Genomic DNA, 20,396 nt, shown 5'->3' with positions numbered 1-20,396 from the left:
TAATTTGATTCTGTCACTTAAGGAAGTAGGACTTTACCTTTGGCAATGTTACTTAACGTTAGTTTCACATTTGATTTCCAAAATAAACGTGCATTGATCTTCATATATGTCTGCTAATTTTACTTTATTTGAGCAAAAGTTTGTAGATGATCTAGATGAAATGGCGTTGTAATTTAAGAATTTTACCTAAGTATGTTTGCAATGCAACTATGATTTAGCAAAATTAAAACTTTGCTAATTACATTTTTGATGTAATTGTATAGCGAACATAGTCTTACATCTTCTATAGTTTTGTTACTAGTCAGGAAGGAAAATAAAACTGCAACTCTGTGACAAGGATTAGGAAAAGGAAAAGTCATCGCTCCATTGAGAAATGTAATGTGCGTTTGTCGGTGATAGCTTCCCATTTGGATGTTCTGAGCATGCATGAAAAGTGGCTTTTTACTGCACGATTTACTCTGATTTTGAAGTCGGTGTCAAGATCCTTTCTGCCCTAAGCTCATGCCAAACTTATGTTTCAATTCTTAGCTTTGAAAATCCTCTTGTATGTGACTTCAAAATGAAAGGGATGCTGTATTTCGGAGCTGGGTTGCCTTTGGCAAATGCGTTTCAAAGCCAGGTTTCTGGTGTCCATAGCAACCTGTGGAGAGGGAGGAGAGGCTGTTGCTGGCTGGACCCAGACGAGGACAGATGCACAAATGGGAATTTGGAATTTGCTAAGTGAGAAAAGTGCTTGAGGTTGAAAAAAGTATCAGATCTGAAATGGGCGGCAGTGGTGGACTGATTAAAGAAGGTGAAGCAGAGGTCGCAAATGGGGTATATGTTAATACCTAATAGAGCATGCTAATTTTAAAAGACCTGAAATAACACCTCAAAACTATAACAAAATTTTGGTGAAAATTACTGTTAGTTTTCCCATTTCCCTTCATGTAATGGTATATGAAGCAGATAATAGTGTTTCCCTGCTACTGTTTCTTCCATTAGCTTATGGAAAATGTGCGCTTTTTCGTTTTGTATCCTGAAGTGTATATATTAGAATCATAGTATGGTTAGGGTTGGAAGGGACCTTAAAGATCATCTAGTTCCAACACCCCTGCCATGGGCAGAGAAATCCTCCACTACACCAGGTTGCCCAAAGCCTCGTCTAACCTGGCCTTGAACACTTCTAGGGATGGGGCATCCGCAACTTCTCTGGGCAACCTGTTCCAGTGCCTCACCACCCTCAATGTAAAAAATTTCTTCCTTATATCCAATCTAAATCACCCCTCTTTCAGTTTAAATCCATTTCCCCTTGTCCTATCACTACACGCCCTTGGAAAAAGTCCCTCGCCAGCTTTCCTGTAGGCCCCCTTTAGGTACTGTGAAAGCTGCTATAAGATCACCCTGGAGCCTTCTCTTCTCCAGGCTGAACAGCCCCAACTCTCTCAGCCTGTCTTCATAGCAGAGGTGCTCCAGCCCTCTGATCATCTTCGTGGCCCTCCTCTGGACTCGCTTCAGTAGCTCCATGTCCTTCTTATGTTGGGGACTCCAGAGCTGAACACAGTATTCCAGGTGGGGTCTCATGAGAGCTGAGTAGAGGGGCAGAATCACTTCCCTTGACCTGCTGGCCACACTTCTTTTGATACAGCCCAGGATACGATTTGCTTTCTGGGCTGCCAGTGCACATTGCCAGCTCATGTTGAGCTTCTCATCCACCAGCACTCCCAAGTCCTTTTCCTCAGGGCTGCTCTCAATCCATTCTCCGCCCAGCCTGTACTTGTGCTTGGGCGTGAGATATTGCATAATCTCACGTCATACTTCTCTTCCTCTCTACCCTGCTCTCCCATGAGCTCTTTAATTTATTCACTGCATAGGCTTGCTTTTGAGTATCTGTTGCAGAAAGTGGAGTGCACGAGGTAGGACTGTATGAAGAAAGCATGTGGTCCCTCATAGGGGTTTTTAAATTATGATCTGGAGCGTAGGTCTGTTTCCTTAGGAGACTTTTGAGAACCAGTAAATTTGCCTAGGTCTATGTCCAGTGCAGTAGAACACAAAATCTTGTTATGCCTCTGTATAAATTTAAGGTAGATTATCATAAGATCTAATGTACCTGGTATCTGGTATACTGTACGCACTGCCTGTCCTTCTGTACTGCCTGTCCTTCTGTTTCAGAAAGAACGGTGTGCAACTGGAAAGGGTAGAGAGGATGACAAGATGACTGGCGAGAGAATGACTCTTGTGTAAGGAGTGGCTGACTGGAGTAGGGTTCTGTAGTTTTGAGTCAAGGTAATGGAAGGAAGATACAATATAGGCATCAAACTCAGGATTAACATGACAGGTGAAGACGACTGTATGTTTACTGCCTCATATAATTAAAAATCTGTGGATAACAAATATAATCAGCAGGATCAGGCTTAAATGAAAGGATCTATCTTCTGTTCTGATGCATAACTAAGCTATGGAACTTCTTTCTCCTGGCAGCTAAAAATTTATACAGATTGAAAAGTAATATTCATGGAAGTAGATCTGATGAACAGCTTTAAGATTCCATATATGACTCCAGAAGTTCATATTTCAAAAATCACTGAATATATGGATAAAATGCTTTATAAGTATTCCTTTTAGGTGATACATGCTTGTTCTATTCCTGTGTCCCTCTTTTACCATCCTGGTGATACTTGCTAATAGCCATGAATAAAATGCTGGTCCAGATGGGTCTTCAGTCTCACATGTGGTGGCTGTGCACACATACTGGTTACGGTGAGCGCTGTTAGAAAACAGAGGAAGGAATCTGGTCATTCTGTGTCCAGAGGACTATTTCAATCATGTATGGTATATTAAAAAATGAAGCTGCATGTGAAGGAGAAAAGAAAAAATGAAAAGGTGCTTATAGAGACCCTTTTATTCAATGAATGCAACCAGATTTCTGCAGAACTAAATTTAATGTGTGATCATAGAATGAGGTGGACTTTTTGGGAGTTGTTTGTTTGGATTTTTTAAGAGAATAGGGCAGCTGACTTAACACTGCATGTTTTATGAATTGAAGCTTAGAGTCAAGTGGATATTCTTGGACTGGTTGTTTTGCTTTTTTTTTTTTTAAACAAAAAAGATAAAGATTTATATGTAAGCTGTTGCTTTCCATGTAAAATATTTGCTGCGTGCTATTGGTTGTGTAGAGGGGCGTGTTCATCTGGCCTTAGCTAGCTATTAATGCCTTTTTAGCAGCATGCTGGAATATTTTCTTTTTCTTGAAGAGAATAGAAGGAATGCAATGCTGATACATGCTTTTAAGTGTTTTGATACGTAAAGAATATGTAGAGCTTATTGTTTTGACCAATGGACATCTCATAATCTTAGTGTTGGTTTGATCTTCAGTTCCATAGTATAGTATTTCTAGATACCGTTGAGCATTTTATGATGCTTTTACCAAAGCAGTCCTTTGTTGATATCCGGTAAATATAAAATGACATCCCTTCATCTTGTGATGCTCCTCCACCTACTTTTTTTGTCGTGTTGTTTTTTCTCCCAAGCTGCATCAGAATGTCATGGTTGTTTCCTCAGTGTAAATTGGATATATTGTGAAGTGCAGCCTGTGACTAATCGCCTATTGCTGTCTCTGCCCATTAGCTGTCTGATGGTGATGTGGTTGCACCACTTTCTACACACGGCCTCAAGGATATGGCATTGTGACACCCATGTTAAAATATGCAAGGCTTGATTTTGAAAGACATTTCAGGTTGGAAAGTTAGAGAGGTTTAAGCTAGTATTGTGGCCGTTTTTACCCCTTTTATTTTAATGAATATTAGGTGGTAATAGCACCTGTAATAGGTGCACCTATTTCGTATTTATACATTCTGCTATCCAGTTGATGTTCTTGAGGCTATTTATTTTCACTTGTTCTCTAGTTTTGTTAAATCAGCGTAATCTTACGTTTCAAGTAGTATATTAGGAATACGTCTTAGCAATTTTTTTTTACTGAAAATACATTTAAAGTTTGTTAAATATCAATGTTATACAAGTCAGTTTGGTGCATTAATACCAGATCAAAATATTATGATGGCACACTGTTTTTTCAAGTTGCATGCACCTTGATCTTTCTAAACAAGTTTCCAAAATGAAACAAATGCTGGACTGGTACTTGGTTATTGGCAAATGTGTAACTTACAGGTTATTGTAGAGAGAGTAACTGTGAATGTCTTAATTATTCATTGGTGTCTTGATAGCTGTGAAATAGTTCTGTTGTGAAAATATTTTCTGTGGTCTTTATCCTTTTTAAGTAAAGATATTCTGTCTTTCCTTCTCCCTTTCACTTCCCAGTAAAACCCTAAATATTGTCTTACAAAATGAGATGTCATTTAGCTTAGGAACAGAAGCTTGATAATTCTCATGGCTTTGTTTCATTACCATGATGATAATTTTACAAAACGAATAGGAAACACAAAGCGGTTTCTATAAAGTTTCCTAAAATAATGAATGGAGATACCAAAACCTTATGGGTAAGTTTTTGAAACCTCAGATAACTCAAGGCCTAAAGCTTAGAGTGGTCAGCACCACCTACTTTGACAACTGTAAATTTTTAAGGCACCCAATTGAGAGTGTATGAAATTATTGGTTATTTTAAATCTGTAGTTTGTAGGTAGAATCTAGCAAACTATTTGGAGTTTATGTAATTGGGACAAAGTATGTAGTATAATAATTTACTAATGAAAATACCTGGTTCTTCACTGAAATTTTTATGCATGCGCTTCTTTTATGGCTATACAAGAGTTTAATGATGCTTTCTCTTTAGTAATTTGTAAATTAATTTTTTTCAAAATTTTATTTTGTAGGGGTTTATAAGAAGAAGTAGGAACCTTTTCTCAAGCTGAAGAAAAAGTAAAGAAAACTGTATCATGTGTTAGAATACTGAAGAGTGAAATTTCTTGGATTAGTATATTTCTGGATTGTAAAGCAAAAGAAAGAAGAGGCTAAAAATGGGGAGAAAGAAAATACAGATCACAAGAATAATGGATGAACGGAACAGACAGGTGAGAAACCAGGAGTCTGAATGAACAAGGTCATCAGTAAATCTAAAAATTAATGGAAACTTTGAATACATTCATCTTCATTCGCTTTCTAAAGCCGAGCTTTGTCTTCATGTATCTACAGATGGCATTACCAGAATATAAATAAGAAATATGTCTCATAATAGTTTTACTGCTGTTTTAGAGAGAGTTGTTATTTATAGGTAAATCAGTTTCTGCTGTAGATCAAATTCACTGTAAAGCTACTATTCCTATTTAAATGGTACCCTAGTCTGTACTTTCAGTAGACTGGAAGATCGTGGTGAAACAGGCACCTTACTTGCTATGATAGCTACTAGGAACACTTAGTAATAAAGATGGAAAAAGCATGAGAAATTCAGAAAACATATAGCAAAAGTAGTTGCTGCAGCCTGTTTGACCTAGCTGTGGACAGTGATCTACAGTGGTTTAGATATAGTAATGAATTTTGTAAAGGGAGAGTACTCAAAAGTGCACAGTTTTAGGGAAAGCTGCTGCCTTGGTTGCTCTTGCCCTAATAACGAGGTGTCCTGTGAACTCGAAAAGTACTGACAGTTGGTGAGTCTGTGCAGAAGTAAGGTCTCCTTTTAACTTCTAAATTGCTACATGGGATATGAAATAAAATTTTAATTGTATATGGAAATGTATAGTGGGGTATCTGGAAGCTACTGTTTTTAAGGGAAAGTACTGTAGGAACGACTTAGGATCTTTAAGAATAGTCAGAGTAGGCCAGACTAAAGATGTCACTAGTCCAGTATTTTTGACAACGATGGTCATAAGCAAATAACTGTAGGATAGAGGTGCACACGTTACACTACTCTGTAATCCTTTTCCAGCTTCTTACTATTCTTAGCTCAGGGATTTCCTGAGCTGGATGTGGTTTCCGTATATTTAGTAACCTTTAATGGATTATTTTTTTGTTTTCCTTGCCTCCTGCCAGTGAACTTGTTCAGTTATCCTTTGAGCCCTTACAAAGTTGCAGCATTTACATCCTTTGGCTAGGATTTCCTCTCATTGCATTACCTGTTGTGTCAAGAAACACCTTCTCAATTATGCGTAGTCCTGTCTCTGCTGGTTATTTAACTCTTGTGTGGAAGAGGCAGCAGTCACTCCCTGTCTAGTTTGTCCATCTTGCTTGTTATTACATGGACCTCTGCCATGTTTTCTTGTTTTCTCTTAAAATAACTTTTTTAGACTGAATGACCTTAGCTTCCTTAGTTGTTCTAATACAGAATTTATTCCACACATTTGACCATTCTCGCCACCCTAGACCTTCTTGAGTATTGCTATGCTATTTTTGGTGGCAAAGGGACCTAGAACTGCACATAGTTCAAGATGCATGCGAAACATGAACTTACATAGTGGGGCACTGATGTTTGTTCTCTGTTCCCTTCCTAGTATTTGATTTGCTTTTTTGACTTCTCCTGAGCACCAACTTGGTGTAGAGGTAGTGTCAGAATTCCATGAGACTATTTTGCTGCTGACATATCAGCTCAGAGCCCGTTGTGTTCCTTGTGGAATCAGGATTGTTTTTCTCCCTGTATCACTTTAAAGCAATGTAAACTCTGAGAAGACTATATATAGCAAGAAAAGTATTATTGGAGTTTGGAAGAAAGCCAAGTATTGTGTTTGAACAGCTTTAATCACGCAGTGACTGGATGTTTGATGCAGATAAATGTCTTAAGTATACATAGTAAAAGTAGATGAATTAATAACTTCAGTTCTTTCAGATCTCGTACTAGAACTTCAGGCAGTTGAAGAAGTGGAACTTGGTTCCACACCTCCCCCTCTATCTTTTGAAATTTATTTAGAGTAAGTTGGACAACCATATTTTTGTTCTGCTTGAAATGCAAATACTGTTATACTATACCCTAACTTTGGTGTGATGTTTTTTTTTTCAGAATGAGTTTGGTTTTTTTGGATCTCTATCTCATTGTTCAGATTGGAACCATAGAGAGGAGGAAAATTTGTGCATTTGTATGATTTTTTTTTAGCCCACTTGTATCATTGCTGTGACTGAAGCAAAATACAGGGATTAAATTCTAGGGGGTTTTTTGGCTGTTTTTTTTTGACTAGTACTTTTTTGAGCTTTTTAGTAACTAGCAAGAGGCTTTAAGCTCTAACTTAAAAAAAGAAATTTTGCCTTATTCTTTTTCTGTGGAAACTCAGAGATGATAACATACCGCATCTTGTTTTTAAAAGGTTTTAAAGAGATTAAATAGCTTTTGTTAGTGGAGCCAAATTTTTTACGTGTAGAGGTATCGATGGTGTTCTTTAACTGGTGTCCTGTGTTTTCGGTAGCCAGTATATAGCGTTTTAGCATACTAAAATGCCCTGATGCACAAGATATTTATTAGATATTAATTTATTTCTGATAATTTTTTTCGTTGACCCAGATAGGGAAGGCATTTAGGGTTTGCTTTCCTGAACGGAAAGTATAGTTCAGTTTTGTTCTGTCATTCTATGGCATACATAGCTCATTAGTAAGTCACTTATGAGCATGCATATGATGTCTTGTTTAGATGTTTAATATGATGTTTAGGTTGTTTGTTTGAAAATGAGTAAAATGGGATAGAGATTTTCCTGCAGAACAAGTTCATATAACTTATGTGGGAAGAAAAGCTATTGTTTTGTTAGTAGCATCTTACTTCTGATGGGACTGTATGTGAGCTCAAACCAGCATATATAGACCATTACTCTGGGGGACTGTAATTGTCATGAGACTGTCATTGTATTATTAATTAAGCAGTCTTATCTGCTTGAATGAACTGTAGGACGTTTATCTTCATTAAGCTGAAGAGAATGAAGTACAGTAAAATAGATATCAAAAGAGCTTTAGTCTTACTGCCTTTGCTCTCTCTTTCTCGCCCTTTTTTGCTAAGCAATATTAAAATAGTGCTGAGGAAGCCATGGGCATGCTTTTTATGTTGTATTATTTTTTATTGTATTATATGTGGATAGTAAAATTTCACCTGCATTGGGGAAAGGTACAGCCCAGTAAAACCTACATTTGTGTTTGGTCAACTTGTTGAATTAATAACTGAAAATAAAAGACTAACGGAAGATGCATTAAGGTAAAGTCTGTCAGATTTTTTTAGCGTCTTCTCGCACTAATGTACTGTAATTGTTAAACAATAAGTAGGTAAAAAGATCTGCTTACCCCAGTTGAACCTTGAATGTGTTACAGTGCTCTTACATAAAATTGTTTCAGAGATAGTGCTGTGTCTCAATGGAGCTTCTCACTAAACGTGCTTTAAAAGGGTTGATAAAGTTACGGTAAGTACTCACTTTTCATCTGAACACGGATTATTCAAGCCTCACAAGAGGCTCTGTGATTAGTGGTCTTTAAATCCTGGGAAGTTTCTACATTGGAAACGCTGCACAGGAGCTTACGTGGAACTATGATTATCGTAATATGCCTGACATTCCATTTTCTCAGCTTTCTAGGTCTTCTGTTTATTACCTCCCTTCCCGTTATTGCTAAATGCTAAAAATACAGATTTTCAAAAATTATAGACACAGTGCATTTTTTTTTTTTTGAGGGTGGGGGCATGTGTTAAAACAGTGGGGTTTTGGGGGGTTTTGTTTGTTTTTTTAATGGACACGGATACTGTTTAGCAGCTGGAGAGAAATCTCTGGTCCACGGTACCTTTGCAGACGTTTGGGGTGGAAGAGAAAGTCTCCATATACTGTTTTAGTAATACAGTTATTGTCAGCATGCTATGTACATAATGTTGTTCGTACATCTCTCTGCATTCCTCCGAGACTGTTTGTGTGGTGGGAAGGCTAGCATGTATTTTGTGTTATGGACAGTATTCAGTAAGTAATATGCATGAGATACTCGTCTCTTGAAAAAATGCCTTGAGGTGCACACCTCGAGAATTTTCCCATCCATCTTCCAAAAACTTGCTGTACACCTGGGTGATTAATATGTTAATCTATAGAAACCCATAAAACAGGTTTGATTGTTTCTTGCGCTTTACTTCATTCCTATCTTGCAAAAGTATTCTCGCTATTGTCTGTTAAACACGTAAGGCGTGTAGGTAACTCGCCTGTCAGAGGTGTGTACTTGGAGTTGTAGTATGGGCGTGTGAAATGTGGCCATAGGCAGAGGTGTTCTGTTCAACACTGAAGCTCAGACTGAAGGACTAGATCTGAAAACAGCATCTTTCTTTAAAAGGTCTCAGAATGTTAACTTCCTAGTAGTAGATTAAGTGCCTTTTTGAGACACTTAGATGACATTTAGTAAAAATACTGTCCTTTAAGAAAAGCTGGCCTTAGCATCAGGCCTGTGTTTGATGCAACTTGATGTCAAATACATTGATATTCTTATATCCTTAACTAACTGAAATCTTGTGAAAGGAACAATTTTTTAAAAATTTTTTTTCATAATTGATGGCGATTTTTGTAACTGTCTTCCACCCTCCCTGATGGACAAATGCTCTGTTGTGATGGTCTGTAATGGGTTTATTTCCCCCCAGCAGTTCTAATGGGACAGAATGATGTTCCAAAGTGGCAGAAAACAGCATAAAAGTATAGGTGAATCTGATTGGATGGTTTAATAGCAAGAAAATGAGCGTATTTCTTAGCTTTGCATAATGAGAAATAATAGAATCGTAGCAAGAGTGTTGCTTCCATTGATATTGCTGTTTTCTTCAATTTTACTAGTATTGAAGTCGTGAGTAACTTGTAAACTAGTTACAGAATAACTAACTGATCATCACGGGAGAAAGTATTGTGATACCTGGAAAGTCAGTGTTGGTAGAACAGAGGAAATACAGTTAAAGGATCCTAGAAACTTGAGCTCTTCTTGGTGGTTATATACCTTCTCCTTGGTAGTTATATACCAGTGGAAGAGCTGGGGTGGTGTAATTGTTTATCTCAGTCTGATATAGAGCATTGACCCTAAAAGTGACACACAAATAGGATAGGCAGTTCTTCTTTTAAGCTTGCACACATTCAGTTATATTGCTTGTTAGCAGGAATAGATAGTGTAGGTTCTATTGGTATATTCCTTGAATGCTTGATTATGGTCCTTCAAACTTTGTCATATGTTAAAGAAAAATGATTTCTCTTCTTGTTCTCTAGGTCACCTTTACAAAGAGGAAGTTCGGATTAATGAAGAAGGCATATGAGTTGAGTGTACTCTGTGACTGTGAAATAGCACTCATCATTTTTAACAGCTCTAACAAACTCTTTCAGTATGCCAGCACTGATATGGACAAAGTTCTACTTAAATACACAGAATACAACGAACCCCATGAAAGCAGAACCAACTCAGATATTGTTGAGGTAACAATTTGAAAAGACGCATGAGTTTTTTTACCTCCTTAATACTTCAACTATAGAGCAATGTAGAGTGTTTTAAGATATTTTCATGTATTTAATAACTTAAAAACCTTGTTATAAAATCAACTACTGCTTTTAGTCTGGTTTCTCTGAGGCAATAAGTCATCTTTATAGCCATGTTGTTTTCCCATCTGCCCTCCACCCCCTGCCAGTTTCTGGGAAACATGTTTGATTCAGCCATATTTGGCAAATGAAATAGAGGTGTGAAAGATGGTTGTTTTTCTAGGGGAGGGAGGAGGGGAAGCATTCAAGGTTTTCTTGGAAAAAAAATGAATTGGATGGAGAATAAGGTCCATTGGAGAGTGCTGCCCTCAGCCTAAACAGGCAATTATGGTTGGACCCTTTTCTTTTCTCAGATAGTAGCCACTTTACCAGTCACATGTTCACATGGATCAAATCAGCCACAGCCTGTGCTGCATCTTGTTCAGCCAAAAATAAACCAACAAAAAAAAAAAACAACCAAAAAAGATGAATCTATGGAGCAAATGAACTCAAATACATTTCTTGTCTAGTCACTGTTTTAGTTAAAACATAGCAGTAGAACGACTGCCGTTTCAGTAGTAATAGAATAGCATGAATATATTTACTCAAAGGTATAGGATTCATCTACTTTTCTTATGCTTGTGCTTTAAATAGTAATTTTTTCCAGTACATAATTTCTAAATTAGGTGCAGTAGAAATCAAGGATTTTCTTGGCAATTGGAGCCATTCTGTACTGTAACTACATTTCAGATAAGACTCATGTCTCCAGTAGTCCTGTAAATAGACCAAAACAGGTGGCTGACTTAAGTGTTTCATTTAAATTCTGAAGTTGTCTTCTGAACAAATGCCTTGCTTTTTAGGAATCATTTAGGAACAGTGATTAGCCTTGTATAGCTGAAGAGCCTATTGCCAAGGAGATCACAGAGTACAGGGAGGATACTAGCTGATCTTGTAAATAAGTTCTCAATCTAAAGTCAGATTGATAAAACTGAGATATAGACAAATGCCTTATATATTTTTTTTCTGAGAAGATTCGCTGCTAATTTGTCAGCTGCCTTTTATGATCAGAAAGAAAACCTCCTCTGCTTCTGTCTCCAGCATTAAGTACTAATGAGAGAGATAATACAACCTTTGAAGAGCTGAAGGAGTTCTACTCTTGCTTAGTCACTGGATTAGTGTAAATAATAATTCCTCTCCACTGCAGAGGAAAGGAAAGGAAAACCTAATTCTTTCAAGATGAGCTTTTGATTGTGACAGTCGTGAATTTGAGGTAGGGATGCCTGCAAGCTGGCTAGCCAGGCTGTCTTGTGTTACGCATCTAAGGCCTCTTTGTGTTATGACTTGTGGTAAAAGTGCTTCTTCACATCATGAGGATTACGAACCTCTTCCAACATAATTTCCATGCAAGGCTGCCTGTAGTTTTGTGGAGCTTTTTTATTAGTGGGTTTCTTCACCAGTGTCAAGTGTTTGACTCCTAACAATGGCATTAAAAAAATGCAGTCAGTACCCTAGTGCATATATATGGTTTCTGTTCTGAGGAAACATGCAAGGATTCATCTGCAGATTCTTTCTAATTTTCCTCTCTTGGTTTGCTGTATTGTACTAGTGTGGGCTTTGGGACTTTACTCTCATTTTCGAACAGTGTAATTTAGGAAAAATGTATTTAGGGAAAATATGTTCTTTATGGCTGTGTTCTGGATAGGAAAGTTAAATTGGTGGGATGAAATATTAACAAGCTCAATATATGTAAGGTAGAACGACATTTTCTTTCTGTTGGATACCAGGAAAAAAAAAAGTGCAGTATTTCAGAGAGATACTCTGCAATTTCATTTTTTGCGAGTGATTGCATTTCAAATTTGTGCTACCTGTATGGTAACTTTGTAGTCTATTAGCTGTTGTTCTTCAGGCAATTAAGAGATATGGTTCATGGCTGGGTTCGGATGGTTTGCTTCCCACTGTAAGTAAATAATGTCTTTAATTTAGGAAAATATTGCTATTCAGTGGAAAATTACCTACTTTTTTGCTTTACAACAGAGCTGAATTGGTTCAGTGGAGAATATGATGTGCTTTGGAGCAGATGCAATGACAGGTACAGGTAGGTAGGGAGGAACATGGGAGAAAAGACAAGATGCGGAAGGAGTAAGACTCCTGTATTTAAGCAGTGGCAATTTGCCAAAAGCTTGCTGCTTTTGTGTAATTTCACCATTGACAGATGCTTGTAGTGTGATAGAGGTGAAGTTACAGCACCAGCGTTTTGGAAATGTTCTGAAAGAACAACGTAAAATGGCTTCTCATTATTGTGCCTATGTAGAAATACTATTTTAACATATAAAAATTAAGAGAAAAAAAACCCTAAAAATCTGTTAAATATATACTAAACCAATTTAGAATAAGTAATGCCATTTTATGGAGTTAGAGCTGATGTGTATATCTTAGTTAACATTTTAGTAATTCACTTGCCTCCTTGAATATGACAGATGGTATTTATTGTGGTGTAGGCGCACTGTGAAACTGGTCTTGACCCACTGTGTTCCTGATATGCATGACAGGAGGGATTTTTTGCTGTGCTAGAAGGAAGGCTAATTCTACACAGCTCAGATACTGTCACATTTTCAGCACTGGGTAGATGGCAATGTTGTAAATGATTAAGTGAAATTGATGAGACATCTTCCCCTTACAGTTGCCTCCTGTTCAATTTTGGCACAGGAATTGCTTTTATATGCCCAGAGCTTGGTATCTTCTGTTGCTGCTGGAAGGTTTGTGTGAAAACATAGTAGGAGGGAGAGCACTGGCATCTTAAATGAATACTGGAATTTTTTTTATATGTGCCCTTGTGTCTTTCACTGTACATGTGAATGCTCTGTTGCTGTCCTGTACCTATTCTTTTCTAATTTTTTTGTCCCTTTTATGTGTTTTGATTGATCCCATTTTTGTTTTTAATTTCTGTTAATGTTTCCTTGTCCTCCCCCCCCTTTTTTTTTCCATTTAATTTCCAAACAGTATACCTATTGATAAATTGTTGACTTCTTTACCTACTTCTTCCCCTCGGTTTCTGTCCTCATATTTTTTTTTCCTTTGGTAGCTTCTTAGTAACGGATATGGGTGTAAAATACGATTTTTCAGTTATTTTGCAAGAATCATAGACTTCAAATAGCTGGAATTGAAAGTTACAGAATTTCATAACCATCAGTAGCATACTTGGAGATGGTCCATTCCCTGCCTTTTGGTACTTTGAAAGTTAAGGGGCAAGATCTTCCAAGAGAGATTCTGTGACTGGTTTTAAAGGATAATGTGTAGCATTTTTGGGCTGGGACTCAACCTCTATGATCTTTGACTTTTTTGCTGTTTGAATCTGTTTTACAGCATTGGAAAAAGGTCAACAGGGAAAACAGGATTGTTTGAAACACTCAAAATCTTCAGAACATACACAGGTCTGAAAAAACTTCCATGCTTATCAGGATCAGGCACAATGGGTCTTAATGTGGGTTTTAGGTTAATTTCTGCATCCCTCTGAAATGTAGAAGGTGAAAAGAGCTGATGTTGGGGAGGACGGTGAAACTTTGCTTATGATTGCTGATCTCCTGGCCTTTTAGTAAGTGTTTACTCAAGAGGTGGTGAGTGTGATGTTACCTTTGAGCCTTATGAAAGGAAAAAATATATCTTCTGTTGAAATTTCAAAATAACCTTTTCATATGATTTCAGAAACATCAAAGAATTTTTTCGAATTGTGATTTATGTTTCTTGCTCTTGAGGAATGTATTCTCTCTCACATCAGATGAGAGAGTTTTTGTTGTGTTGTATAATAAGGTTTCATTTGTCTTATTTTTTGTTATTTGAGTGAAAGCTCTTGTGCAGGTTAGATGGACCATATAGGGGTATCAAAGAAAGAGAAATTTTCATTCAAAGTGTGCTTTGAATTCTTGAAGTATTAGAATCATGTGTTTAGTTTTAGAAAGCCGTAATGGCACAGTTGAAGATTGTTACCTTGAAGTACTGTCTATGGTTTGAAGGACTTGCTGTAGGTGTTACAGCATTTGATGCTTTAATTTTCATGGACTTTTATTTTCTGTAACACGTTATTCTTGGCAAGTGATTACTTTTCCTGAAGAAAGTAGTAGAGTACTTCTGCAGAGCAGAATGGGAAGAATTTCAGGTTTTATCAGGATTCTGAATCCATGTGGTCAACAGAATATTTTAATGTATAAAAGACAATTTGAGACTTTGAATGTTCATCTCTCTAGATTGAAAGGAAAAAAGGGAAATGAGCAGGCACTCGTACTCAGTCTTCTTTAGTGTAGGGGATAAGATTATTACAGATTCTCTACAAGGTAATGCTTCCATGTTGGGTCCTGCTGTCCCTCAAGAGGGCCTCAGAAAGCAGCAGTTGTTCAGTTGTTCCCTCTCTTCTAGCCTCGCTTTTTCTGGGATTCAAGGGCTGAAGACAGGCTCTTCTTGCCTGCTTAGCTAAACTTTATCTCTTTTCCACACTTTGATTTTCCTTGAGTGATACAGCAAAACAGAGTTTATTTAACCTGCACTTGGCTGTGAGTGGGTTGTGCACGTTCCGTCATACCACCTCATCAAACTGAGGGATTTAATTTTTGTCTAAAATGTGACCTACTTTGCCAGTTGACATCTCTGCCCATGAGAATTTCAGATAGGTGTCAGATAATGAGCCTCTTCTGTGCTGTATAGGTCAATGCCATTTTCAGTGTAGTATAATGTTCTCTATAAGGTCTGTACCTCAAATATTGACAGCTCTCCTTGAAATATGCAATAATCTGTAATAAAAATTGTGACTAAAAAGTGTGTGTGTATATAAAAAATATATAAAATCTATCCTAAACAGTATCAGGTGGTTACTGTAAACGTAGTAATTCTTGTGAAGAGATTACTGTATGGGAATAATCATAATAATTTATTGGTTTAAGTTACAGCAGGTAACTTTGGATGTTTGTATTAAATCTCTTAACATGGGAAAGACTGACTCTAATACAAAATAACACTTCCAGTGGCTTGATGTGATAGTGGTTGCGTCGTAGTTCTGACAGAAACAAGACAGAAAGCAGGTAAATGTACCTACTGCTACTTACAGCAGTGGAAGTAAGCCAGTTTAATCTTACAGAAGCTGTTTTCAGTGCATCATCGTGCATTAAGATACCAAACAGGCACTCTATTTCTCTACCTTTTCACAGAATTTTGGTGAAGAGCTGTTATGAGAACAGTACGTGTTCTTTAGTCATAGACATATATATAATGTCAGAGATGGGATTGTCAGACCCTGGCTTTGAGTAAGCCTGTGGAGCTCATCTGCACGTGCGGAGCCTGCAGCGTAAAGCAGCAGATGCATCTCCACAGCCAGATGGAGCATATGCCAAGAGACAAGTGTAACAGTGTGGGGAGCATAAACAGAAAAGTTGATGTTGAAACACTATGTTTATAAACCAAAAGCTTTCTGGTTTTGTTTTTAACCAGTTTTCTCTGCCTCCCAGCTTTGCTTCTTTCCCAGGCTGTGGATTGACAACATGTGTTTTGAGCTGTTATTGGTGTGTCATACAGTGTAGTGGTTTGTTAACCATGGGATGTCACGATATTTTGGTAGCGCTTGAATTAGTTCATAGCTTCTTTTTTTTTTTTGAACTTGAGCGAACTTCATGTGAAATTGAAGATCTGGGAATTGCATCTCCATATACATGGGTGCACACATACAAAATTAGATGAGGAGGTTGTTCAGTTAATTGATCCTGTTTCGTTCCTTGGTGGATACCTGGTTTATCCAATCTAGATACACATTTGGCAAGCAATTTGAGCTTCCATGTTTTGCTGATAAAAGCTAAAAAATAAGATGGTGAAAATTGGATCACGTCCTTCAAAAGTGTATTTCTTTGAAATTTTTCATAAGAGAAGTTACATGGTAAGTTTTTTAACGTATTTTTTAAAAGGAAGAGAACGCTCTACAACCAGCACCAGTTGAAAATGAAAACTGATGCTTAATGTGGGCTTTATAGAACTGAGATAGTGCTGACAGGTGATACCATGAATGTTGGTGGTTAGAGACACACATGAGATTGTAGGAAGGTTGACAATGCTGCTTAGTTACCATTGTTTTGCATTCCTTCATATTTGATAGATGGAGAATTGCCAGTAGTGGGCCAGACTTTGGGGGGGAAAAAGAAAGAAAAAAGCAAAGAGCTTTGGGCTGATAGAAGAATACATATGAGTACTATGAATAGTACTTTCACGTGTTTTTGTTGTCTGGACCGCTTGCTGTGGTCTCCAAATAGCATGGACCACACTGTGGAAACAAGTGGTATGTATTTAAAAGAAGGAAGAAACTTAAAAATGGTTTCAGTGAAGTAAAGAAATGACTTTGTAATCTGCACATGATGGTGAGAAAATGTAGGCATTATTGGACTGGATTTGCTAAATGATTATGTAGATGTAATTATACTGCATATAACATTTCAGATAACTTGAGACAGCACACAAATGCCTTTCAGGAATTTTAAGGAGGTGATTGAAGAGGATTTACGTACGGTTGAGGACTAAAAACTCAGTTTTAGCTTACCTTAAAAAGAGAGAAAATGCATATAAACCAAAGTGGTCTGGAATATGATTCATCAAAAACTTAGATATATGAAAATATACATGTATATGTATGTATAATGATTTAATCTGTTTTTTTCTAGTAGAAGTGTTTACTACAAACCTGGCCTGTAAACAGGTTATGCTTTAGGGGTTTATTTCCCACTCAGACCTCAGGAAGAGACAGCTTCCTTGAGAAGTTTAAAATGTGATCAAGGTAGCAAATATTTATTTTTAATAACAGTGACAGAAGACACCTGTGTATTTTGTGCTGAGCAGAACAGTTACCACTTCCAATGGTGTCCATCTCCTTTTTTTCTCCTTTTTTTATTTTTAATTTGGGAGATTAAATTCAACAGTTAACCCTCAAAGTTGTTTTATTTGAGATATTTACTGTAATCATTAATGTGTCTATTCTTGCGTTTGGTAATCTTGTTCTACTTGAAAATATTCTTTTAATTCTTCAGCTATGCTGAAATTGCTTTGGGCATACTGGTGACCAATGTTGACATGTCGCAATTTTTTTTTTTTTAAATTAACAGATTGTTGGTGACTTTAAGAATGCTGACAGTGCTAGTTTTTGTTCCTGGTTAATGTTATTTTGTGTGCCTTCGTTTCTGATATATAAAGAATTGCCGGACTAAAGAAAAAGGTAGACTTTTTTTAACAGCTCTGGCTTACCTGCAAATCCTCTGAAGCTACACTTTCCTCACATAGAAACCAGTGACTGAATTTAGTGTTTCAGGGTTAAGAACACTAGATTTCTTCTACCTTTTCAAACAGTGCTGGTGTTTTAAACTTACCATGCTGTACTGGTATTATGAATTTTGATGAATTCCGGCTTTAGTCGCTAATTAAAGCATATACACATACCTGAAGTTTTTTAGAAAGCATCTTTATATATCGTTTCCGAAGTCTCCTGCTGATGATGCTTGTGCTTAGCTGTTGTATTACCACTGGTAATTTTATGTAGTTCCAGTTCGGATTGCTCTCTGTTCTATGACAGTTACATTAGTGAGATTATCTTTAAAGCTGTGAAGTGAAATTCACTGTAATGTTCCCTTTTTTTTTAAATAAACAGAAAAAGCTCATCACTTAATTGATGAATGACAGCTTACTTGGCTGTACATAGTAGAATCTCAAGTCAAATCAGATGGCTGTCCAGGAAGCTGTGCTGCTGTGAGACCAGAATTTTAAATCTATGTCAAATACTAGTAGAGTACCTTTGTACGGTACCTTTCTACCAAAAACTCTGCAAAAGCAACCCTGCTGATACATGATATGGATGTATTTTAAGAACAAAGATAATTTTGTATTTCATCGAGGAGACACACCAAGAGTTTGAGTTGGTCATAATAGCGTTTTTCTCTTTGAGAATTTATTTTCCCTGTTTATCTCTCTTTAAAGGGAAATGGGTGATATCATAGGTCCAATAATCATTAATAAAAAGAAAATACCTACATTTTTCCTTTCCTCATTACAAGCTATCAGTGTTTTGACCTGGTTGTCTTAATGAAAATGGTTAATCATCCTGTGAGCTAGATGCTTGGCCGATGTTTTAAATTCTGTTTGTGGACCAGAGATAAATTTCTTCCCCTCTTCTTTTCCTACCACCTTCTTAACAGTTATCTGATGAGAAAAAGTAACTAATACATTAAACTTTCTCCCTTTTTTCTTCCTGCCTCCATCAAATGTTGTTAGTTTTTTTTCCTGAATTTGACATGAAACCCAAAATAACAATACACAGATGTCTCTTAATAGGTATAGTAAATGAATTGTTAACATCATAGTCTGGAAAATGCAAGTTCTAAGCAGAGCTGGAGTGGTGCTGGATGGGGCACTTAAGTAGCAATTTTCCTGCGCACAGATAACCATTTTCTTTGAAACAATTTAAGTGTGGATTGATTCAGTTCCCATCACTACCCCTGTGTATGTAGCTATAAGCTGCTCATACGGAGTAAAGTTCCCAGAGATGTGCTGCAGTTCTCAAAACAGTTCTGGATGTGACAGACATGACTATGGGCATGTTCGGGGTCCTGTCCTGCCCATCAGTGGTGTAAGCCTGTCATGGTAATCCTGAAGTGTAGGCTATATCTAACTAGAAAGTAGTACTATTTAGAGATTCTTTTCTCAGTTTCTAGTGGTAACATGAGTTGTTATTATTTCAGTTTGGATAATGTAAGAATCATAATGCATTCATGATGTGTCTCATTGAACTCTGGACATGTTAACCAGTAAGATAGAAATACTTAACAATGCTAATGAATGTAATAAATATTTTGGATTTTAATTACATAACGTTAACTACTTTTAGTTTGTGTGATTTTTGCGCTTTCCTTTGCAGTTTGCAGTGTCTAGATTGGAATAAATCAAAATATTCAACAGCCCAAAGCAGTAAGAGCAAAACTTGGCTTTGCTGTACGTGAGACTTCCTAGGAAGAAGTTTGAGTGAAGAAAACTTTTGCTTTTGCTCATTTTACTGTAGAAAACTTAGGTTGTTGTGCTTCTGAATGAGGCCTTATGATGTAGAGCTCGTCATTAGGTGGAATCTGTGTCGTTTTTTTAGGTTATAGCTATTGTAAGTATTTCTCATGTGTTTTCTATGAAAACTACCCTTGACTTTGGCTTATATTGCACATTAACAGCTAGTAGTACCATATTTACTCCGCTATTACTCACAAATCTTTATTAAAATGTAAGCTTTGGAATGTAGGAGCTAAAATGTATCCAATATTCTAGATATTTGTAAAATAAAGATGCACTTTAAAGTGGAGTAACTAAGAGTATTTTGAGAGATCCTTTAAGGATCCATCTTGCATCTGAGATTCTTTGGCCCATGAGGGTTTGTTGGAGTGATTTCTACATCCTATACCTCTTACTTGCCTTCCTCCTTTGGAAGCAAAGGATGATTAAGGCTTCATGTTTATATATTTGTTTGTGGTAGACTTGCATAACATAGTCTAAAGAATAAAAACTTAATGAAAGCAGTTTTTTTTTTTTTTTTCAATATTGCATATATCTTCTGTTCTCGGTGAATAACACATTCCTCTCGTGTTCTTTGGAGGCTGTTTTTGGTATTTGTTTAGATAGGTGCTGCTGGTCATCCACATAAGAACAGAGGTATGTTCAGGAGCCCCTTCTAAGGAACATGTCCTGTAAACATACCGTGTAAGTCCATTTAATCCTGGGTCAGCTGATCACGGCCAGCCTCGTGTTCACTAGGCCATTATTACACTAGATCAGCCGATAGTTCATAGATAATTACGATTTACTGATGAAGGACTTGTGCTGCAGAGAGCTTTTGCAAGTGGGAATGCCTCTTTACCAGAGATGGCAGTAATAAACCACCAAGTATTCTGTTCTGAAACGGAGTGTTTATCCTCTGTTATGAACTCCTGTATTTATTTACCAGCTGTGCAAATGATGTTGTTTTCAACCGATTCTGCAGTGTGTTTGGAG

At 37.0% G+C, this 20,396-nt stretch overlaps 1 protein-coding gene across 4 annotated transcripts in view; it reads left to right on the top strand.

The window, feature by feature from the left end:
• Nucleotides 1–20,396, top strand: part of MEF2A (myocyte enhancer factor 2A) — a 95,209-nt gene that overhangs the window by 34,701 nt on the left and 40,112 nt on the right. For all 4 annotated transcript variants that reach the window (XM_086620414.1, XM_086620417.1, XM_086620415.1 and 1 more), the window contains exons 2-3: nt 4,809–5,006; nt 10,110–10,313. In XM_086620414.1, the coding sequence (XP_086476540.1) occupies nt 4,953–5,006; nt 10,110–10,313 (258 nt within the window). In that variant the 5' untranslated portion in view covers nt 4,809–4,952. The remainder of the gene's footprint in view (nt 1–4,808; nt 5,007–10,109; nt 10,314–20,396) is intronic.

Source organism: Tauraco erythrolophus, chromosome 14 (assembly GCF_009769465.1).
Source record: "Tauraco erythrolophus isolate bTauEry1 chromosome 14, bTauEry1.pri, whole genome shotgun sequence".
NCBI classification, from domain to species: domain Eukaryota; kingdom Metazoa; phylum Chordata; class Aves; order Musophagiformes; family Musophagidae; genus Tauraco; species Tauraco erythrolophus.
The sequence above is the reverse complement of the archived record's forward strand: the minus strand, read 5'-3'. Positions and strand labels throughout refer to the sequence as shown.